Below are 24,177 nucleotides of genomic sequence, written 5' to 3' on the forward strand. Positions count from 1 at the left end.
CCAGATTATTTTATTGGATTTGTGTCACCAACATATCCAGTTTTGCTTTTCCTTGGCGTATGTTTCCTTTTTGTGAAGCCAAACGCATGTCTGTGTACATTTTCATTATATGTATTAATACAAATATTTAAGGCCATATCAGGGTCGGGGAATGCTGATGTTAACCTGATCTCACTATAACACAGGTCACAGATGAAGGAGCTCATTCAAATGTTTATATGATCTTCTGACCTTTAAACATGTGCTTTTTTCACTTTTGTATTTCAACTGCATCATATTTACTAAAATCAGGTGAGAAAAACATCTTTTGCCTCATAATTATGGGGTTTGTTTGTTATTACATCAATGAGTGTGTCTTTATTTACATTTCTAGGGTCAGGTCTAGTTGGAAAAGACATTAACTGAGTGAGATTTAGGCCAAAGGTCTGTCAAAGTTTCAGACTCTTTCTCCAGCCAGTTCATGTTCATCCACTGGTCCCTGGTTTATCTCAGCGTCACGTTCTAAAAATAACCCACAACAGATGAAATCCATGAAGTATCAGCTTTATTTTTTACATTATTCTCTGTTTTTGTCTGTAAAACCCCTCACCACACACTTTATACACTTTTCTCACACAGGCGTTAACATTTTCTCACATTTCTCTCTTGTTTAAACTCTCTCAAAGTTCAAACCTTCGTAGGCGTCTTTGTCGGTGCAGAACGTTTCATCGACATTGTGGGTTTTGTCGGGGGAGAAAACAAATTGCAAACGTACAGCACTTCAGAGTCACACTGAGATCCAACGTTTATGTAAATTTGTCTGAACACATTCTGTACTGGACAGGAGACACGGCACAGAGGAGACTGATGGACAATGGTCTACAGTCCAACAGCCAATCAGGACGCACGACACAATGGTCTACAGTCCAACAGCCAATCAGGACGCACGACACAATGGTCTACAGTCCAACAGCCAATCAGGACGCAGCACACAAAGCCCATTATGCTGTAAAAAACCCTGCAAGATTGCACACAAAAAAAATCTATCTGGAGTGCCACAGGGATCCATTTTGGGCCCCGTTTTATTTTCTCTGCACATGTTGCCCTTAGGCGCAGTCATTTCAAACCACAATGTGTCCTTCCATCTGTATGCAGATGATTTACAAATCTACCTGCCAGTCATTTCTAATTCCTCTGACAGTCTGGAATCCAACAGATGTCTAGATATTAAACTGAATGCATTGTGTTTGGAACATCCAACCTGCCCAGTATCTCAGCTCCTGGTCTTGTTGCTCTGGGCCCCCACTTTAATCTTGTCAAAAACTTGGGGGTAAAATTGGTCTAACTCTGGTCAGAGCAAGTTTTTTCAGCTCCGCCTCCTGGAGAAAGTCAAACCTTTGAGCCGTGGTGACCTGGAGAAAACCATCCACGCCTTTGTCAGCTCCTGCATAGACTATTGTAACCGTGTGTGTGGATTAACCAAGCTGGTCTTCGCCGCCTGCAGCTCGTGTAAAATGCTACAGCTCGCCTGCTCACCAACAGTCACATGACCACATCACCCCTGTCCTGTCCTTGCACCGGCTCCCTGTCCAGTTCAGAATTCGTTTTTAATGCACTCAATGGCCTTGCACCTTATCTGTGTGACATTGACCCCTCACCAGCCCAGCAGAGTCTACAATCTGCTGGAGGTCCCCCTGTCCCGGTGCAAACAGTGGGGCCATCGTTCTTTTGCAGTGTCTGGTCTAAACTCTGGAACTCGTTGCCCATAGAGTTGCATTCCATCTCTGACCTGCCTCCGTTTAAAGACAAACTTAAAACTGATTTATTTAGAATGGCTTTTAACACTTGGCACATTACACCATTAGAATAAAAGTGTCACAGGGCTCTTGATTTGTATGACATTGTTTTTCATGTTTTACAGCACTTTGGGCAGCTTTGGTTGTTGGAAGGTGCTATAGAAAAAGTTTGATTGAAACTCTTAAAACTACCTCAAGGTCTTGTCACACTAAAGCAGTAAATTCCTCTTTGGATTTCCACATGCTGGTTTGCCAAAGATACAACTGAAGTTCGCAAAAATAACACAATCAGAATGTAAGATGAGTTTTATTTGCCAGTTAAAAATATAAAACATGCTTACAGTTGTATTGATGGGGTTGTATTTGTCCATTAAATGTAGATAACACTTCCTCTCACCACAAGATGAAGCTGCTGCTCCAAAATAAGCCAGGATAACAAAAGTGAGAAAACATAGGTGGCTGCGTGGATTTAAAGTTTTCCCATAGCCTCTTCATCCTGCTCAAAGTAGAATGTGTCACAGGACTGGTCCAGGTTAATCACTGATGAATATGCACAAGAATGTTTCACCTTTATCATTTGTAAACACTAGAGGCCACTGTAAGAACAAAGAAAGGAATTAAAATCACTCAGGCGATACTCAGCCGCAACAGCAAAAATAAACCATTTACTTTACATTTGTTAGTTTGGGACCAACATAGAAGAAAAAAATGTATTCATAACACGTCAGCTGTTCAGCCTTTAAATAAAATAAATGCAGTGTTGACTTAATTTAATGTTCTTGGGATTCAGCTTCTTGTTAATCATTTTGAGGACTTTTGACTAGTCATGGGTTTCAAACAACATGCTCCTCCTTTTACGACAATGGCCACGTCGTAAACCTGCTCTTTAATCAGTAAATTCCACTGGGGGATTCTTTGCATTTGGTCCAATTTAATTAAGAAATGCCAATTAAAAGCCACTCTCATTCCCGTTTGATTCCTGCTTTTACAAGAAAACTGACTGACAGCCCTGTGACTGGACCATTCAACCAAGTTTTGAGGGTAAAAAAGTTTGTCAAGCTCAAAAGTTGACAGGATGTTCTTTTTAGGAAACTTACCAGTTTGAAAAGTCGCCCGCGTGCCAGGAGGCCACGACCGCAGACACGTTGGAAGCGATTTTTCCGTCTGCCGTCGTCACGTCATCTTTGGAGTCGTGATTGTAGTTGCCACAGGCGCCGCACACTTTAGAAGCGAGGCCGATGTCCACAGTTACAGCGACCTCCCGCGAGATGGAGTACGTGACCCGAACAGACGACGCCCTCTCGATGACAACGCTCCGGTCTGAGATGTGCACGGAGATATCGAGGCCCACTCTCGCAGGAAGAGACACTTTTCTGCCGTTTATCTGAACGTCAAAGAAAGAGGAAAGATGAAGTGAAAAATGACATTCCTGAATCTAAATTATGGTTTTGATGTAGAACAGGGGCGTCAAACTCATTTTCACCTACGGCCACGTCAGTAAAATGGGCCAGATGTGACTGTGGCAGGATAAATGTCACTAAATGTAAACAAATGTAACGTAAAATAAATGTAACGATTTTAAAACTTGAATAAGTAATGCAGAAACATTTAACAAGTTGCAAATATGACCTGTCTAACTGCATTTCCTGACAAATTGACATTTTTAAACATGTATCTAGTCAGAACTTTCAGCTCTGCTTCAAACAGACTTTAGCCTTTTAATTATTGGACAATTTGTGAAAAAGTTCATCTGCAAGAAAAACACTTGGCTCCGTGTTTGGTGTCACAATGTCGACGTAGATTGGACCGACCGCGCCTCAACACAGATTTTCTCCTTAAAGCACAAACTTATTCACCTTTAGCACCTTTCTTGAAACTGCCTTCCACACCCACAATTTTCCTCTTCCTGAACAATTTGAGTGTCACTTGTTGGGAAAATCTCAATGTTTGCATCGACAATGAACTGCAAATATTTAAGACTTGACTCATTTTAAAAGTCTTTGCTGCTTTAATTTACCTTCTCGCGGGCCACATAAAATGACGTGGCGGGCTGCATTTGGCCCCCGGGCCTTGAGTTTGACACATGTGATGTAGGACAACAGTATCCCGATCTCACCATAGGGTATTACTGTAATATTACCCAACTACTTTTGAAACTTTAACAGCACAACCAACTCAGGACCCCTCTGCTAAATGAAAATGTCTTATTTTGGAGGTTCCGCCCAAAAAGTCCAAGGACTTTTAGTACACGAGTTTTGAAGAAATGTGTTTTCTCACCCAGGCCTCATGTTGACTGTTCACTGCAATAACGGCGTTTGTGAAGAAGACATAAACGGTGTCCACAGAATGAACGCCCTTCCTGCAGCTCCGAACGTCCACCACCACCCTGAACCAGAGCTCTGCAGTGACGTCACACAGAGAGGCCACCTCGAAGGCCCCCAGAGCACCCACGGGTCCAGTCACGCCGTCGAACGAGGAGAGGCGACCGTCCGGGTCAACGACGCACCGGCCTCGTCTCACATGGCAGCCTCTGACACCATCTCGAACCTCACAAACTGCACTGCTGCCACAGGTCGACTTCTCACACGTCACTGTCCCAGAAGACCGGCACACACATTTGGACTGACAGAGTGGATCCACGAACGTCTCACCAACCTAAAAACAAATGTGTGCAAGTTACAGTTGGACAATGCAGTTCATCTTATTCCAAAGAGCTGCAGGTTGCCCGTTTAACATTTAAAAAGCAAAGTTGCAACAAATCGTATACCATTGTTTATCAGAAATGTGTCCTACTTGAACCTCAATCATGACATCTGAACATTGTTAGTTCTCTTGTGCTAAAACTGCAGATTATGTTTCTGCGTCTAATGTAAAATCCATTCGTTTCATCCCACAGGTCATTTGTACACACTATGGATGGGCATATCTGACAATGACTTCAGTCACGTTACCGTTAGATATCTGCCCTTGTGTTCACATCCACAGTTGTCGATGGAAACGCACTGAATCCCGTCAAAAACAAAGCCGTGGTCACACTGACATCCTTCAAAGCAGGTGTTTGAACAGGAGACTGGGTGCATTAGATTAGCACAGGTGACTGCACAGGTGTCAGCACACAGCTCATAGTGACTGTTCCTCGGGCACAGAGCAGCTGCAAAACATTTAAGTTAAAACATTTTATCAAAAAACATCTTCAGTATTTTAAGTGCATATGAAAGGGTATGTTTTATAACGATACCACGGGTCCATTTGCAATTTTTCTACAATGTACCACTTATAAAAGTTAAGAAAATTACAATACAGGTAGTGTGTAAATACTGCCGAGGTTTTGAATAGAATTTGATTACATATATTCCACTGAAATTCACTGCAAGGCATTTTTCTGGCAAACCTTCTGGCAAAATAACTGTTCCATCTATAACAATTGTGCAATTTAAACAAGTTTTGGCCATTGTCAACTGCTGTCTAGCAACTATGTTATTTGGTTAATTACCTTCAGGTGCATCATATTGCTGCCCAATTCAACCAGGAAGGAAAATCATAAAATTCACAAAAATCAGACCAACTAGGCAAGGCTTTTAAGAAAAAGTGGACGTTAACCGTTTTAATGAAATAAGTCTGTCCTGTTATATGCACTTTAAACGTGTGTTTCTTACGGCAGAAGGACTCTGTTCTCCAGGACTGGATCTGGACCCCGGCGCTCTGACAGGCCAGGGCGTACGCCAGGACACTGCTGCACAGAGTATCCTTGCTGCCATCCGTCGCACAGACGTCAAAGACGCAGTGAGAGACGTAAGCCGCTGGATCAATTTTGCTGTGGCAGGCTTTGAAAGGCCCGTTGGGTGCACTTATGATGCCACAGGACTCTGGCTTTGCAAATAAAGCTTCTCTTCCCGGGTCACAGACCGGACACTGACTACCACACCCTCCGCACACGAATCCAGGAAGAGCCACGACCCAAAACTTCCCAAACTCCTCCACATTGCTCTGTATGCCACCTGGGAGCATGAAGTCATCTCTGGAGTTCTTGTTGTAGTTGCCACAAAGCCCACACATCTTTCCCATGTAAGTAGACGGTACGACGACTTCAACATAATACACTGTGTCATAGAGCACCGTCAGCCCAAAGTCTGTCCCAACGATGATATTTCGACCTTCTTGAGTGATTTGAATACGGCCGTCGTGTAGGGACAGGGGCAGGTTGTGAAGTTCATCATCCACCTAAAAACATTATGGATTGTTAAAAAAGGTGCAGTATGTAACTTTTCTTGTGGGTTGATCCACTGCCCGTCTATGGATTTGTTATTGCAGCATGACATAAAACATCTATATTGCATTTATTTCATTTTGCAGGTTCACTGCTCAAATGTCTTGGAAAACATGCACTTTATGAATGGGGTTGCCCCTCCACAGATTAGACCTGGTGTCATCACATTGACATTATTCCCGTCTCCTTGGAGACATGTCACTGTGGAACATTCCAAGTAAAGCAAGAACATCTCCATGGAGTGTTGGTAGCAAACCCTACAGAAGAGTTACACAGTGCACCTTTGAAAACGTCAGTTTTAAACAGAAAATACTTACAAAAACTTTCCATGAGACTCCGTGTTGAATGTCGACGACAAACCCATAGACCGACACGCCAACCGACTTTGTCACAGACACTTTTCCATTCCCATACTTCTCGTTTCCTTGGGTTACAGCGAACGGCGTCAGCTCGCCGTCGTCATCACAAAGCTGGGCCAGAACGTAAACGCAGGTCCCCTGAAAATCAAACCTGCTCCCATCAAAGGAAATGTAATGTGGGTCACCAGAAGCCACACACTTGGCCTGGCCCTCGGGGTGGCAGCCTTTGACACCCTTCACCAGTTTACACGCCTCACCGGGACGGCACTTTGCTTTTTCACATGACACGGCTCCGTTTTCTCCACAGGTGCACCTGTCCACACACTCGTTATCTGGGTAGAAAACGTCTCCTCTCCTGTAATAGCGTCCGTCGTAGGAGCAGCCACAGTCTTTAACGGGCACGCACACATCCCCACTCAGCAGGAAGCCCTCATCACATTCACACGATTCTGTACAGGGTCTGTGGCAGTTCACAGGGGTCAAACTGGCACAGGTGACTGGGCAGCTCGCGGCACACAGGGTGTAATGGCTATTAGCAGGGCACTCCATGGCTACGGGACAAGAACAAAGAAAGTTTTGGCTTTAATGATACAACGCAAATGTTTTCTGCTCGTTGCTCAAAGTTGAACTTCACTTACGACAGAAAGCCTCTGTTCTCCAGGAGAGCACGGCCACTCCAGCACTTTGACAGGCAGAGACGTATGTACTGATGGCATCACAAACTGAGCCACGGTGCCCATTATACTGACAGGCATCAAACACACAGTCCTCCAGATATGGGGCAGGATCAACGCGACTGTGGCACTCTCTGAAAGGGCCCTCTTTGTCTGCTATAACGCCGCAGTATTTCTCCGCTCTATACACTTCTGTCTGGGAGTCTGCACAAGCGCGGCACCATGGCCCCTGGCAGACAGATGAACAGCCTGGAACGAGGGCCACCTGCCAGCTCTCGCCCAGCTCCGCTCCATCAGCAGCAGCTCGGCCGTCGCGCGTGGTCAGATCGTCCTCTCCTCTTCCATTGTAGTTGCCGCACAGACCGCAAACCGTGCCTTCATAGCTGCTGGGCAGAGTCACAGAGACGGAGTTGTGCCAGTCGAAGGTCAGAGTGATGCCAGCAGCAGTTTCCACCACGGCTGTGCGACCGCCGCGAAACACCAGCAGCTCATCACTGCAGGCCAGGGGCAGAGACTCGAGCTGCCCATTAAACTGAGAACACAAAGTAGGAATGTTTAGTGAAGGCTGCATAAGTGTTGAATCTAATATGGATGAAAACTTGATAAGGAATCTGACATGCAGCAACGTCTCAGCAGAATTTAAGTCTGTGCAAATGACAAATTTATACTTTTATGCAAGAATTTCAAATTGTCCCATTTCAGCTTCATCTTTTTAACAAATGCTCTTAAACAGTGTCCCAATTTCTCCTTTAAACCCAGAGGAACTTTGAAAATACAGGACCCCTCACCCCCTCCAGGACCATCTAATCCCTCAGGACGGAGGTTCAGGTGCAGGAGGGCACGGTTTGGTACAAGCCTGATCCCAGTAGCCATTTCTTAAACAGGCCCCGCTGAGGCATGTCTGTTTTTGTAATGTGTTTGGTGTTTGTGTGTGGAAAAGAAGCTCCCTGGTGACAGCGCTCGTTAGACTTTACTTTATCTGCGTATATGTCAAACTCCACTTGGAAGAACATACAAGGCTTAATTTGACTCCAATTTCTTATAACTCAGTTTCATACTTATTTTCAGTCTGTTATTTTCAGTCCAACTTCAGACTAATGCACAATCTTTACTAATATACAATTGTATCAGTACTTTTTTGGACCTCAAAATCTCCTGCAGCTCTTAATTTCCACCACTGTACTTGACAAACAGAACAGTGATGGAAATTAAGTTGGTCTGAGTTATAAGAGAAACAAATTGGGGTCAATTTGGGGAAAAAAACTTGCATTGAAGTTCAGACAGTTCTCACTTTACAATCAACTTTTTTTTCCATTGATGAACAAATGACCGAATTTTCAACCGATTTGATGATTTCATTTTAACCCTTGTGTCGTCCTGGGGTCATTTATGACCCCAAAAGCAACTCTCATTTCTTGATCACATCTGGTTCCAGTCTAGAGCCACATCTCTGCACTCACCAGGATTTTGTTGGGGTACTCTCTGCTGATGGTGAGAGTGGAGCCGTAGATGGTGAGGGTGACCGTTTTGGTGTAGGACACCGCTTTGTTGTTGCCTCTGTGTTCATTCTGCACAGTCACTTCAAACGGCATAAGCTCAGGCTGAACGGAGCACAGAGCTACCAGCTGATACACACACGTGCCCTGGAAGTCAAATCTGCGGCCATCAAAAGTGCAGTAGTGGGGGTCTCCTGAGGCCGTGCACGTGGCGTGGCTGGTGGGCCGGCAGGCGCTGACCCCGTCCACTACTGTGCACCGCTCATTGGCAGAGCAGGACGCCTCCTTGCAAACCACCATCCCCAGAGTGGGATCGCACTCACACAGGCGCCCACAGGCCCGGCCCTCCCAGAACCGCTGCCCGGGTTTGTAGTAGCGACCCTGATATGAGCAGCCGCAGATTTTAGCGGGAACACAGACCCCAGCGCTCAGAACGTGGCCCTCGTCGCACACGCACGTCTCTACACAAACACCGGGGCATTCCTCCTGCTGTTCTGGGAAGGGGCATGATGGCTGGCACGGGCGGGCACAGTCTTCAAAATGGCTGTGGCGCTGACAGTTCATTGCTGCAAAAAAGTGATGCATTTATAAAAAAATTTGAAACTTAATTTCAATAAAGGAAAAGCCTCTACGCCTTTTTTTATACATGTAATTTTCAGCACAAAATGGTGGTTTGTTAAACGTTACCAGGCGGTCTGCTCTGATCAAGACAAAAAACATTCTAAACTGTCCAGGAAGGGATCATTTTGTCCCATTTATGTTATTTTCAGTATTGATACCTTTTCAGATTAATAGCATTACACCTGGATTTGTACAATTGATAAACCATTCCGATTCATAGACGTGGCATCTTTTCAAACTAAATTACAAAAGCTAAATTATTCATTATTTCCCGTCTCAGGTGTTTCTCTGAAAAAAAGAAAAAAAAAAAAAAAAGAAAGTTGAAGTCTAATTATAATGTGAAGAGAAATATTTCTCTTCACATTATAATTAGACTTCAAATGTCAAGGTTTTCTGTAGGTGCTGTAGTTTTGTTTAATCCAAAATACTCACGACAGCCAAACTTCTGCCTCCAGCCTTTGATAAAGACTCCCTCCTCACGACAATGGCGGCTGTAGGAGGCCAGAGCCTGACAGAGCATCTTCTTGTCTCCTTTGTTCAGACACATGTCGTACACACAGCTGTTCATGAAGGCATCTGGGTCCACTTTATCATGACACTTCTTAAACATATCATCTCTGGAGGTGAGGGCACCACAGAAGGCTTCGGTCTCGTACAGCTTACGTCCGTCAGCATCACAAGTTGGACAATTTTGGTCACAAGCGTCCCAGCATGGACTGTCCTTGTCCTGATCGGGGGTTTGCCAGCTATTGCCCCATTCAGTGATGGAGGACACAGGTTTGCCAGCTGGATTTTGAAGCTCATCGCGGCCATTGCCATTAAAGTTTCCGCACAGACCACACACACTGTTGTAGTACGAACTCGGAAGCTTGATCACGAGCTCCCAGTTCCAGTCATAAGTGACAACGAGGCCGAAGTCGGTCTCGATTCTGGCCCAATGTCCCTGTTGAACGAGAGACACTCGGCCGTCTGCGTCCAAAAGCAATGGCAGATTAAGGAGCTCTCCGTCAACCTATAAAAAGACAACTCAATATACGACAATACATTTAAATCATACCCAGTGTTTAATAGGGACTTAAACCTTACAGTGACTTTGCCGATTTGATGCTTTCGGACAATGATACTATATCCGTACACAGACACCTCCACCTCTCGCACGTAGGAAACTGCTCTGTTCCCCCTGTTGTCATTTCTCTCTGTGATAGAAAAGGGCACTAGACCGTCCAGGTCCCCACATGTTTTAGAGAGGACATATCTGCATGTGCCTTGGAAGTCAAAGTTATAGCCATCAAAGGTGTGATAGTGTGGGTCGCCCCAGGCCCAGCAGGCACCAGTGTACTCAGGCACGCACACAGCTTCACCCTTTTCCACTTGACACGTTTCTTTAACACGGCACTTTGCATCTTTACAGGGATCTACAAAAGAGGCACTTGTAAGTCCACTTTTCCCGTCTCCCCATGTGCATAAGTGCGGGTCTTGCCTGTGGTGTAGCATCCCCGAACGCCTTTCCTCACTGAGCAGTTGGTGCCTCGAGGACATGAGTGGTTTTCACAGCCCAGGCCTGTAGTTTGATTACACATGCACTTTGTAGTACAGTCTTCATTGTAGACCAGTTCACCAGGCTAAGGGCGAAGAGAAATGGGAAATGTTTAGCAATGTTGACAGTTTGCTACACATTTAATACAAAAAAAAAAAAAGTTTACCTTGTACGTTTTTCCCTGGTCATAGCAGCCACACTCGCTCTCTTTGACACACGTTTGACCATTAAACAGGAAACCTGTGTCACACTGGCAGCCCTCTGTGCAGCTGATGGGACACTGCACTAGTTCTGTGAGGCCGGAGCAGGCCACAGAGCAGGAGTCAGCGCACACCTCATAGTGACTGTGCGCCGGGCATTTCATTGCTAAAAGAAATGAGCAATTAAAACAAACAACTTTAAGGTAACAAATGAACTAAAGCACTCACGACAGAAGAAGGGGGACCTCCAGCTTTTCACATCCACTCCTGCCATGTGACAGTTAAAGGCATAAGGCGCCACACTGTCACAGAGCACCTTCCCTTCTCCATTAGACGCACACACGTCAAAGACACAGTCGTCAAAGTACGGCTGTGGGTCCAGTTTACTGTGGCACTCGGCGAAAGGACCTTTGGGGGCGGTGATTATGCCACAGTAGGTGGACTTTGAGAACACAGCCTTATGAGCGCTGTCACAGTTGGGACAGGAGTTTCCCTCACAGCCGTTTGAACACACAACATTTGGAATGGTGACTTTCCATGACAGGCCAAAGCTGTTTACGTTGTCAGTGACTTGTTTGTTAGGCAGCTGAAGGTCATCTTTGGGATCGCCGTTGAAGTTGCCGCACAGGCCACAGACCTTATTGTGATAATTGCCAGGTACAGTCACAGTAACATGATATACGAGGTCATAGGTGACGCGCAGCCCGAAATCTGCCTCAATCACGTAATGAGTCCCCTCCTGATAAATCAACACCGCACCCTCCTTCATATTTAAGGGGAGATAGTGGAAGATTCCATTCACCTAAAGAGGAACAAAAAATTAGTTACATTGCAGAAAATGACAAATGGACCTTTCAAATCATTTTTCTTGTAACCAGTGAAATGTTCTGATACAAGTGACGCCATAACCAGTCCAAAAAGTTTAGAAGAGTAGAGCTTAAAATGAACTTACCAGAACGCCAAACATGTTTTTTCTCATCATGAATGTCGTGCCATAGACCGTGACAGCCACAAGCCTCGTGACCGACACCCTCTTGTTCTTGGTCCACTCCACGTTCTCCACTTGGACGGAGAAGGGCGTGAGGTGAGTGCCCTCCAGGCCACAGCTCTGGGACAGGGCGTAGGTGCAGGTTCCTTGGAAGTCAAATTTCCTCCCGTCAAAAGAGACGTAGTGGGGATCACCGGAGGCACGGCACACTCCCTTCCCAACCGGGTGACACTTCCGGACTCCCTTCTCAAGCGCACACTTTTCATTAGGACCACATGAAAACTGGCCACATTCAACCTGAGGAGAAGGAGGGTCTTTTATCAAGGAGCGGTTAATACATGCATGTTCATACTTTACTTCAAACTGCTCAAATAAAGGGAAATGAGAAAACTCTAGCCGTATTCTCATAATTTCAGTGAAGAGTTTACAAGACGTGTACGCCAAGTCTCAAATTAATAAGGTGTTCAGGTCCGAACGCTACCAGAAACATCTCGATTTCACAAACGTAGTTGAGACGACAAACTTGCCTGTCCAGCTAGCCCGCATTTGCATTCTTCCTCACACCGGCCGTTGGGGTAAAACACTTGGCGAATGCGGTAGTAGCGGTCTTGGTAGACACAACCGCACTGCGAGAAGGGCACACAGGAGTCTCCGCTGAGGACGTGCCCCTCGTCGCAGCTGCAGCCCTCCTCACACACCTCCTGGCAACCCTGGGGAGGGGTCAGGCTCTGGCAGGTCGCGGGACAAGAAACTGCACAGATCTCGTAGTGACTGTTGAGTGGACATTTGACGGCTGTAGGAAAATCAACAGAAAACAAGGCAAATTGTTAGTCACTCAGTTTATGCAGTGCACTTTTGATTTTCAGGCTTTAGTTTATAATGTTTCTGATGAAGCGTACGCCGCCCGTTTCCATTGGATCGCCTCGTTGCACAGTATCCATTTATTCAACTGCTCAAAAACATTGCGAAACATGTGTTCTTACTAGGCCCGTCATAATATTTACTACATTTACTTCTCGTTCTATATATGGAAGCTGGAATCATTTTTGGGAGGGAAATATTTATCGTTTATCGAAATCTTTGCACTACTGGGAAATCATGAGTTATTTTTTGGCTGCGATTGGCATTTAGTTTGCATCCATAATGAGACAGAAGTTATTTAAACCTTTAAGTGTTTCAATTTAATATTACAGCTTTAGTCGAGTTTTGTGGTTTAAATCTGCTCTTGGGTTTTGGGTCAGTGGCATAAATTAGTTTATCATCATCGTTTATTGTCTGAATTTACTTACAGCTGTCCCTCGCTATATCACAGTTCACCTCTGGCTGTCTGATTTTTTTATTTTTAAAGGTGTATGAATGTGCATTGTGTTCTGCGTCCTGATTGGCTAAGGGACTGTAGACCATTGTCCAGTCTCCTGTGATGTGTCCGTGCATAATTGTAAAAAAAAAACAAAAAAAAAACTGACTACTTTGTGGATTTAGTCTGTTGCGGGTTATTTTTACACCGTGAACCCCGCGATAAACGAAGGAAATTAGTTTTCGTGACAGGTCTGGACAAGTCCGTAAGAACTGGGACTGACTTATAACACGACCTGATGATGGCGTCGCCCGGTTGTCTCCATTGGGATAGATTAAATGTCTGGTGCAAATGAAATGCATCTCCATGGAGACAATCGGGCGGTGAACCCTCCATCGGAGCATTTTCATAGTGCACTTTTAATAATGAGGAAAAACAAAAACGTACCACAGAATCCACTGGAGCGCCAGCTGTACACCCTGGCTCCTGCGACTTGACAGGCCGAAGCGTAAGCTGTGACAGACTGACACAGCACATCTTTTCTTCCGTTGTAGAGGCAGACGTCATAAGTACAGTCTTCAAAATAGCCAGCAGGGTCCACTTCAGCGTGGCAGTCGCGGAAAGGACCCTTTTGATCTCTGATGATGCCACAAAAATCTTCCTTCTCATACCGGATCATGTCAGTTATGTCACAATCCGGGCACTTCCCTTTACACCCGTCGACGCATCCCGGGATCTCTGCCACTCTCCAGCTCGCGCCGAAGTCTGCCGGTTCGACGGGACTGTTACCGGTTTTAGGAACGAGGTCGTCTTGCGCTTCACCGTTGTAGTTGCCGCACAGGCCACACACTGCCCCCATGTATTTACTGGGCAGAGTCACGAAAACAGCACTTTCCCAGTTGAATTTAACCTTCAGTCCAAAGTCCGTGTGAAGAACGGCGTACCAACCACTTTTGAACACGGTCACGTTTCCATCTTGAAGACTGACGGGGAGGTTTACCAGTTCATTATTTACCTGAAAACACAATCCATTGAACCATTTCAGTAACGAGAGATTCTAAAAGTGACAAAGCCGTAAACTCACCATGATGCGTCCTTTGTGTGTTCTTGTCATGACTACGCTGAGGGAGTAGACCTTGACCTCAACTAATTTGGCGTAAGAAACGACTTTACTGCCTCTGTTGTCATTCTGCACTAGAACTTCAAACGGCTCCAACTCGTCGCCTGGATCTTTGGAGCACAGGGCAGCCAGCTGGTACACGCAGGTGCCTTGGAAATCGAATCTCTTCCCATCAAAGGTCTTATAATGGGGGTCACCTGTGGCTTGACACGTTTTGACCGAGACGGCGACGCACTTCCTGACGCCGTCTACAACGCTACACCGCTCCCCGTTCTTGCAGCCTTTGTCTTGGCATTCCACTCTTTGGGTTTTGGGATGACATCGGCACCACTTTCGACAGCCCTGGTCCAGCCAAAACGATTCCCCGGCAGGAACGCTTCGCCCGTCGTAGGTGCAGCCACACCCGTTGACAGGGACGCACTTGTTTGCGCTCAGCACGTAGCCCTTGTCGCACGAGCAGGTCTCTGCACAGGGGAGTCTGCATTTGAGGGGCGCGTCGGGGTCGGAGCAGGTGGCGGGGCAAGCGCTGCCGCAGACCTCGTAGTGACTGTTGGCTGGACAGTTGGCAGCTACAAAAGAAAAAAAACAACAACAATTAAGCTTAAAACTGTTGGAATTGAATTTTCCTTTTGCAAATGAGTAAAAATGCCGTCAACCGGACAAATGTTTTTCCTTTTCTACACCGCTCTCATCCAAGTAGCTTCTTCAGTTCTGACAAGGCTGATAAGTTCTGTCTTGAGGATATAAAGATTTCAGTCGACAGAACCCTCTCAGAAACTTACACCTGGATGAAAGATGATAAACGTATTGACTTCTTATTTACTGTGATCAGTCTTTTTCAGCATAGAATTCAACCTGGATTTTTTTTCTGAGGGACCAGTTCCTGTCAACATTTTCTTCCTCCGAATGTGCAACAGAAACACCATCAAACTAAGATTTTTACAACACTATGGCAAGTTATCATAACAAGAGATGTAAATAATGGTAAATTCATTTTTTAAAATATTGATTAATACCAGATCAACTATGGGACAGTTTTTGGAGGTCAACATTTGCCGTGGGGACTTTTTGGTGAGTTTTGAGCTGTAGAATGTGGAACTATGAACTTTTATGACTCATTAGAGACAAACAACTTGAGCTGCAATAAATAACAGAATGCAAGCCTTTTTTTAACAATATTGTACATTCATGACTTTTTGGGGATGTTTCTGCTTCATGTTTTGATTTTGATATTAGCTACAGTACATTTACTTCAGAAATGTATATACTGCTCTTCATAATGTGTTTGTGACGGGCCTACTTCAGTAAACAAACAAAAATTACCTGATTTGAGGCATTGTGCCGGTGTACCGTATCCATTCATGCGGCTCACCCCGATGCTGTACAGACCAAAGCAGAGGCTGCTGCTTACAACTGTGGGGCAGGTACCATCTTGTCTTGGGTTGTAGGACAACTCAGCCCAGGAATAATCTGTCCCTACGATTTTTCTCCACTGAACATCTTTGGGCGCCAGTCCATCAACTTTAACGTCCAACACTTGACTCGTTTTAAGCACAATTAAAGCCTCGTTTTCAAATCCACTCAGACCCTGCAGCGCATACGAGGAACAGAAGCGATTTGTCGGCACCATGTTCATCAAAAACGGGTCGTAGGTTGTACGGCCGGTGACGCCGTTGAAGAGCAGGAGGACTTGGACAGCGTGGTCGGCCTCTATGACGAGTGTCGTAGGGTCATGGTAGGTGATTTCTTTTGTCCCTCCCTTATCCAAACTAAAAACACCCTTCCCTTTGTCAGTTTGGACAGTGATGAGAGTACTCTGTGACGCCTGGATAAAGACGCTGTCGTGTTTCTTCTGGAAGCTCAGCGGGGGGACGATAAACTCGGTGCCCCATTTACCGACCGGCAGGAGCTGCTCGTAGACGTGGCTACACGCGGAGAAGCGCCAGAAGCAAGAGTGACCCGAGAACACCGCGACTGGTTTCGTGGAGACGACGTGGGTACCGGAGAGGACGGCCCTGCTCTGGAACTGCACGCTCTCAAACGGCTGAAGATCTAGTTGTAATCGGCTGCCGTTCTCGTACGTACGCCCCTGGTAGTGAAGAGCACCGGTCGGACTGATTTCTACGATGTTGGGCTCGTTTCCATTTGTCACGGCAAACTCTTTATAGGTGTTGAAGAGAGACCCGTCTGGAGTAAAGATGAAATATTCAGTGTCCCATTCAGCAATAGGCAAAATCACAGAGGCGTCACTGCTGAAGAGTCTGTCGTTGGAGGAGGTGACGGTGATGAGTGCAGAAGCTTCAATCCGGACCGTGTTGGATGACCTTTCAGTGCCGTGGAGCTCGACTTGATTGGGCAGGGAGATGGTGACCCCCTTCCCAGCCATCAGGTCCCGCTCTTCCCTGAACATTAAAGAGGGCACGTCCACAGTGACTTTAGTGTCGGTCTGAACAGCAGTGATGTGCAGTTGGAATCTTGGACTGTCGTAGTTTGGCCGAACGTTCTGCAAAAAGCACAGGGCAAACTCCTTCCCTGCCCACCTGGCCTTACATGGGCCTGAAAGAAACAAAGGAAAATATGTAAAAATGATAAATGTGTTCATGATTTAAGACGCACCATGTAGATTTCTGGTGGGGAGTGCGCCACCTGCTTGGTTAGTCAGTGTTTTATTTGAAAAACCATCTACTGGGACAAACAGGTGGCAGACCCTTCACCAGAGAAGTTAATTAATGAATCGTGCAGAGTCATTCATGCAAATATAAATAAAAACTAAGCCACACATCCTGGAAAAACAAAAAACCACACACTAACTTTGGGTTTAAAGTGCAACTAAACGGGGACATGAATCAGTGAGTAGATGAGTGGATGGATTGTTTTTTGTGACAACCATTAGATTTAGGCTGCTCATTTCACTTCTCCATTACTCATTTGCACAGACAATATAACTATAATATAACACTGAGAGTCCTGCCAGAGCCTGAGGGATTTAGATCACACTTCTGTTTGACCCAGTGGTAGAACAGTTCACACTCAGGAGGGAAATGTTTCAGTTTCGATGGCCGTCCTTTGTGTCGCCGTCTCGACTTCTTCACCTGTTTAACCCTCTGGTGCACAGCGGTCACTGCAGTGGACAGCTACTAAAACAACTTTCTCTTTAATGCATTGGTTTATGTGGTGGAGCCTCTGGAGTGCTCTCTGCTGCCACACTCCATTGACATCAATTCAGTGGTCAGTCGGTGTAACTGCAAGTAAATTCCCTCTGATTGTTTTTCTTATTCAGGCCTAAACGTTGCATCTAAACAGTGTTGAAATTTCCCCCCAAAAATGTTGAAATGTTTTTTTAAAGCATAAAAAGAAAGATGTGTTTGTATATTTACAATAGAGCACAAGTTAATTCATATTTACAGGCAGTTCAATGTTTTTTCATGTCCCGAGAAGAAAAACACGTCAGAAAAAAAAATAAAAATCTTGACCAAGGCTTTCGTAATTCATGCATCAGAGGGTTAACATTTGGTTACTTTCACAGAGTCAGACTCAGCCGATGGGGGCGACAACTCTGATAAATCACATTAAACCAAGACCACACAGGGCCTGAAATAAAGAGTCAATACTCGACACAAAAAAGCAAACCCGTACCATTCGATTTAAAGGGCTTCTATTAGACTTAGAAGGGTCTGACAGGATTTAAAAGGATTCAGTTTATCTACACGAAAAATATTACAAAGCAGAAGAAAGTTCACCAACACGAATAATTGACTTACAGCTGAGGAGAAGCAGTGCAGCACAAAGCAGCGACAGGGAACCCATGGCTGTGAGAAGGTTTCAGAATGAGGCATTAGTTAATACAAGTCGTCTGGATTTATCAAACAGCATTTAAAGTGACTCAAGCTCTTCTTACCTGCTAAGACCCAAACTTTTGGCAGCTCTAATGTGCATCAATTTATAACTATCACAAAAAGGTGCAACCGACCAGGTGCCTCACCCGTGTCACCTGCAGCTCATCACCAATCAAGACACACCCTCTGCAAAACAAAGGCTCAGGTCCCAGTTCAACAGCTGCATCCTTGGCGGGCTACATTTGAAGGGCGTTTACGTCACTTCTGGCGTGACAAGGCCTGTCCCGTTTCACGCAGCCCACGAATGAGCCGGACAAATGTGGTGTAGTGATGGTGAAACCGAAACCTCATGAAACACTGAACCACTTTGAGAAAACTGCACTGGAAATGACACACTGCTTCAATCGTTTGACACAGAAGAGCGACATCTGCTGGATTTGTGTGTGTGATGCATTTGTGTGGATGTGACTTAAAGCTTTTGTGAACCTCGCCCCTTCCTCCAACCCCCACTCCCCTTTTCTGGGACTTTTGTTTTGTATTTTCTTATAACTTATTCTTCTGTTTATTATGAAACTGTTTTACATTATTTTGTGTCAACCTCTGAGCTCGACGCTGTACTGACCCTAATCTGAGCTAAAGGAACTGGGTCCTCTGGGAAAGTCCTTTGATTCAAAACTACTGTGTGACCATTTATGTCTAAAAACATGAGTGGAAACAGTTCAGCCCTCAGCTCTATGTTCTGAGTGACCCACAAATGACCACTCAAAGTCCATCGTCAGACTTTATTCAAACCAGTATTATGACTGGAAAACAAATACTAAAGAGACACTGGAAGGACCCAGAGGAGCCAGCGTTTCATGAGTGCGTCACAGAACGGGCTAAAGTGGCTTCCTACGAGCAGATGTCTATGAATATGTCAGACCTGAACCTATAAAAACAAATGTAAAGCCGACCTGGACTATATGAAATGAGACTGTGTTAAGTGTGGCATAACTGTATGGAAGTAACTGTAAAACACACAATCTAAAGGACTTCAGTGCTTTTCTGTAAAAACACATTTTATTTTTCAATACAATGATTATGTCCAGTTTTTATTACAGTAGAACGTGCTGGTCCCGGGGATAACTGCCCCGAGACCATTGGAACCACTTTACAAATAAGCCTCAAACATCCTCGAGTAGAAACCACCATGACACCACCACTGCCATGTCCTACAAAAGTACACACTGCTCCACTTAAACACTGTGTTCAATCCACGTCTGTAGTGACAACCAGAGCCACACCTGCCTCCACCAGGGGGCAGTGTACCGCACCAAAACACAGCTTCATTTGCACAAACAGCCTTCTCTTATAAAACAATAAAGGAGTGGAACAATCTCAAACTGAACTCTCAAGTTCTGATGGAGGGACAGATGTGAGGACGACTCACAGTGAACAGCACAAACATGTCAAGGCCAAATGTAAAATGTACGGACAATGTAGAAGTGATTTGTGTAAATCAGGGACTGCAGATGGAAACAGCTGTTCACACTAAACTAAACTATTAAAACATGCATTTGATTTGACAGATCCATAAATGTGATCAGACTTTGACCAACTTGAAGACATTAAAATGCTCCAGAAAACAGGACAAACAGTCCAATAATACTGAACATTTACATACATTTAGTGCAGAGGGCCACAGCTGGGCATCATGTTGTGAATAATCACTTTAATGTGAGCGGCACTGAAGTGGACAAGGCCCCATGTCACATTTTGCTTAGGGCCCCCTGCAGGTCAGATGCGGCTCTGCTATTAACATTCACACGATTACAGTTCACTATTACTGAACACACTCTTAATAGAAATAGAAGTGCAACTATTTTGTCCTCACTAATCTATGAACTTCTCTGTGTCCACATGTGAAGATACAGCAACATCACTGTTTTAATTTGTTTCTAAAGTGAAAACTTAAAGAGTCTGGTACTTGAAAATAACACATTCTCCTTGACTGGTTCAAAGTTGGACACTGCCCTCTACTGGTGAATGTGGTCAGGTGAGGGATTTGGGAACAGCACAAAGTCAAACAACTTTAAACAAAAATAGTTTATTGAATGTTTGAGTAAAATGCAGTGAGAGATTTTGAACACACACAAATCCACAGGAACACGAGCTGCTCTCACTGTAAGAGCCTTTATCGTTTCTCATTTTAGATTCAAACACAAACAAAATGATCATCTCAAAACTCACTTTTTGTCTTTTGTCTAGACCGAGACTAAACCAGGACTAAACCAATAAAGAAAGAGCCTGATGAAGGTGGTGTTTGTTGATAAGTTTATAAAGCCTGCCTCCTCACACCAAAGCACTGTGGCACTACACTGATCCTTTACACTTTGTTCCTCTTTGATTCTCTTTTGTATAGTTTGACTTGTGCCCAATGACCCTGTGTGTGTGACTGTAAACTGCTCACACAGTCTCTTTTGAACTCTGATAAAACATGTGTGTGTGCCTTTAAGAGGCGTGGCTTCCTGCTTCCTCCACACAGAGCTGTGGGTGCAGCTCTCACTCTTAAGTTTCACTTCTGTCCAAGTCAAACTGTTTCTGATCCAGGAGAGATGGCGCAGAAAGCACTCGACCAAGAAGCCTTTTCCTGCTCCGTGTGTTTGGATCTACTGAAGGATCCTGTGACTATTCCCTGTGGACACAGCTACTGCAGGAACTGTGTCCAACAGCACTGGGACCAAGAGGACGAGAAGCAGCTCTACAGCTGTCCTGAATGTCGCCTCAGCTTCAGCCCCAGGCCTGCCCTGGTGAAAAACATCATGTTAGCAGCTGTAGTAGAGCAGATGAAGAAGACAGCGCCCCCTGCTGCCCTCTGCTATGCCGGACCTGAGGATGTGTCCTGTGATGTGTGCACTGGGAGGAAGCTGAGAGCTGTCCAGTCCTGTCTGCAGTGTGTGGCCTCTTACTGTGAGCGCCACCTACAGCCTCATTATGAAGCTGCAGCGTTTAAGAAACACCAGCTGGTGGCGCCGTCTCACAGGCTCCAGGAAAACATCTGCTCTCAACACGACAGAGTGATGGAGATTTTCTGCCGTAGTGACCAGCAGCTCCTCTGTTACCTCTGCTCTGTGGACCAACATAAGGGTCATGACATAGTGTCCTCTGCCTCAGAGAGGGCTCAGAGGCAGGCAGAGCTGCCGGCCAGGAGGGCCCTGCTGCTCCAGAGCCTCCAGCACAAAGAGACAGACCTGAAGAGGCTCCAACAGGAGGCCCAGGACATCAGGAGCTCTGCCCAGACAGCAGTGCAGCGCAGCAACGACAGCTTCAGAGACATGGCCCTTCTCCTGGACAAAAGACGCTCTGAAGTGGAGCAGCAGATCCGCTCCCAGGAGGACACCCAACTGAGCCGAGTCCAAGAGCTCCAGGACCAACTGCAGCAGGACGTGAGGGGGCTGAAGAGGAGCCTCTCTGAGCTGGACACACTGGACCTCACCCAGGATCATAACCAGTTTATACAGCGCTACGCTTCACTGTCCCCACACACAGAGCACAGAGCCAGCCACCATTCACACAGGGGACCGGGGATACTTTGAGGAAGTGACCAGAGCTGTGTCCAAGCTCAGGGACACACTCCAGCTCACTCTGAGTCCAGTCCAGGTTTTACTGGCACCAGCTGAACTCAGCTCCAGAGAGGACTTCTTAAATTATTCTACAGAAATCACTCTGGACACAAACACAATTAACAAACATCTGTCTCTGTCTGATGGAAACAGAAGAGTAACATGTATGAGTAAACACCACAGTTATCCAGATCATCCAGACAGATTCAGTGACTTGTGTCAGGTCCTGAGCAGAGACAGTCTGACGGGCCGCTGTTACTGGGAGGTGGAGTGGAGCGGGAGGAGGGTTTATATAGCAGTTTCATACAGAGAGATTCAGAGGAAAGGAAACTCTGATGAATGTGGATTTGGAGACAATGATAAATCCTGGGCCTTAATCTGTGACAAAACCAGTCCTTCATTTTGGTTTAACAAAGTCCAGTCCCAGGTCTCAGGTCCGGTCGGGTCCAGAATCGGGGTTTACCTGGACCACAGTGCAGGGGTTTTGGCGTTTTACAGCGTCTCTGAAAGTACCATGAGCCTCCTCCACAGAGTCCAGACCAGGTTCACTCGGCCTCTCTACGCTGGGGTCTTGACTGGAGACACTGCACATTTCCCTAAACTGAAATAGCAGCTTTGTTCTCCACAGTTTGATCAAATTTGTGCCTTTTATATTTGACTAATTTGACTATTGACTATTTTTGTGTTGAAATGTGAGTTATTTTGTCAAACTTTTCTAAACTTGATCAAATATGACATGGGGAGAGTTCAAATCATGACAAAATCCTGATCTAATAAAACAGGCCATTTTCCACAATATTGAGTTGATTAGTGTCATTCTAGTGTTTTTATCATGACATAACTGTACTGTTTGTGTAGTGTGTGTTTTTGTATGTCTCAGGGACTGCAGATGGAACACAGCATCTCTTCACTGTTTCCTTTGAATTCTGCAGACTAATAGTGTTCATACTGTTACTGCAAAACTAAACTCAGACTCTACATATTTGACATCTACATTTACATCTGTTTTGAACTTTGAACTTGATTTACACTTTCAATTCCAATGTTGTTCCTCATGTAATGTAAGTGTATGTAAGTCTCTGCTGTAAATGTCAAAGTCATTCTGTTATATCATGGGACTTTTCAATCACAAACACATTCACAAATCAATCTGTACAAGAAAATCAATAAAATCAATCAAATCAATCAAATAAGAAAACCTTTGTTTGTCCTCAGTGGGGAAATTGCAGTGTTGTAACAGCAAAGGACAGACAAAAAGTCCAAACTGTTCCAGATAAATAAGGATTTAAATAGGCCAGTTAGATACACAAGTGGAACTAAAATACATGTGAAAAATATCACAATATACTTTGAACATCATAAATACTTGTACAGTAAACTCCATTATGTACAATAAGTATCTATGGGCAGCAGAGGTGGGTAGTACTCAGTTACATTTACTCAAGTACATTTACTGGACTCACTTTGGAATAAAACTGGACTTTTCTGACACTTTTAAGGCCCCGTACTTTTACTTCTACTTGAGTAATATATAGTACAGAGTACAAGTAAATGTCAAAGTCATTCTGTTATATCATGGGACTTTTCAATCATAAACACATTCACAAATCAATCTGTTTTATGTGGACTTTTTTGACTAAAAATAAAAAAGAGAAGAGTAAGAGGGAAGAAGGGAGAGAGGATGGTTAGAGGAGAGGACAGAGAGAAAGAGAGAGACAGAAAGAGAGAGCGAGCGTCCACTCGTTTATCTGGCTGATCCAGCTGATCATCATTACAACCTCATTACACATAAGTACTGCTCCTGTTTACAATGTGAGCACCAAAACAAACAGATTTACACTTAGGGCTGACAGAGAGGTGGACTGATAACCATAAGGTCGATGGTTTGATCCTCTATATGTATTTAAAATGTGAACTTTAAACACAATCCCTTTAAAACAGAAATCACAGGAGTCTAGTCAAAATGTTTAATGTCTATTACTGTTGGTACTGTCTCTATATCACAATAAACAAAATAAATAAAATGACAGGAGTTAATGTTCTTTCCTTGAACCGCCATCTTAACATAGTGGAGGGGTTTAAGCCCCCGAATGATCCTGGGAACTATGTTGTCAGGGGTCCTGGTAGGGTCACCCATGGCAAACAGGTCCTAGGGGATGGGTCACACTAAGTGCGGTTTAGAAGTCTTTCATGACAAACAGAAGATCAAGTCCAGCTACGTCATCAGGACCGGCATTACTGGGGTCCCACCTCGGAGCAAGGCCTGGGCTGAGTGCTAGACAGCAAACATCTGGTGGCAGGACCTTTCCCCACGGGGCCCAGCCAGGCTCAGCTCGAAGGAGCGATGTGAGACCGTCCTCCTGTGGACCCACCAACTGTGGGCAACGGCAGAGACAGGGAGGGGC

The 24,177-nt window shown here is 45.1% G+C and overlaps 3 protein-coding genes across 3 annotated transcripts in view; 1 reads left to right on the forward strand and 2 right to left on the reverse strand.

Moving 5' to 3' along the window:
- ormdl1 (ORMDL sphingolipid biosynthesis regulator 1) overlaps positions 1-24,177 on the reverse strand; it is a 192,687-nt gene that overhangs the window by 152,791 nt on the left and 15,719 nt on the right. The gene's annotated exons all lie outside the window — the stretch shown is intronic.
- On the reverse strand, positions 2,362-18,140 carry LOC117389415 (IgGFc-binding protein-like). The gene is made up of 19 exons (XM_055230699.1): positions 18,096-18,140; positions 15,658-16,890; positions 14,299-14,903; positions 13,662-14,229; positions 12,445-12,710; positions 11,882-12,214; positions 11,158-11,731; positions 10,896-11,095; positions 10,673-10,814; positions 10,279-10,625; positions 9,625-10,204; positions 8,536-9,137; positions 7,040-7,607; positions 6,360-6,952; positions 5,432-5,996; positions 4,727-4,926; positions 4,053-4,430; positions 2,873-3,159; positions 2,362-2,371 (listed from the first exon to the last, which is right to left on the reverse strand). The coding sequence occupies exons 2-19, from the start codon at positions 16,742-16,744 to the stop codon at positions 2,362-2,364; spliced, it is 7,905 nt and encodes a 2,634-aa protein (XP_055086674.1). The 5' UTR covers positions 16,745-16,890; positions 18,096-18,140.
- Positions 20,673-22,958, forward strand: LOC117389178 (E3 ubiquitin/ISG15 ligase TRIM25-like). The gene is given in 2 exon segments (XM_033986798.2): positions 20,673-21,690; positions 21,692-22,958. Coding segments are annotated over 2 exon segments (1,617 nt in total). The 5' UTR covers positions 20,673-20,764; the 3' UTR covers positions 22,383-22,958.

Source organism: Periophthalmus magnuspinnatus, chromosome 21, assembly GCF_009829125.3.
Source record: "Periophthalmus magnuspinnatus isolate fPerMag1 chromosome 21, fPerMag1.2.pri, whole genome shotgun sequence".
NCBI classification, from domain to species: Eukaryota; Metazoa; Chordata; class Actinopteri; order Gobiiformes; family Gobiidae; genus Periophthalmus; species Periophthalmus magnuspinnatus.

Excerpts from the sequence above, each read along its gene's own strand:
- LOC117389415 (XM_055230699.1), bottom strand. The coding sequence starts at position 16,744 with ATGTTCAGGGAAGAGCGGGACCTGATGGCTGGGAAGGGGGTCACCATC. Across the intron at positions 11,732-11,881 it reads AAAACATGTTTGGCGTTCTG|GTGAATGGAATCTTCCACTA; the intron begins GTAAGTTCATTT and ends GTTCCTCTTTAG. Across the intron at positions 10,205-10,278 it reads ATCAAATCGGCAAAGTCACT|GTTGACGGAGAGCTCCTTAA; the intron begins GTAAGGTTTAAG and ends GTCTTTTTATAG.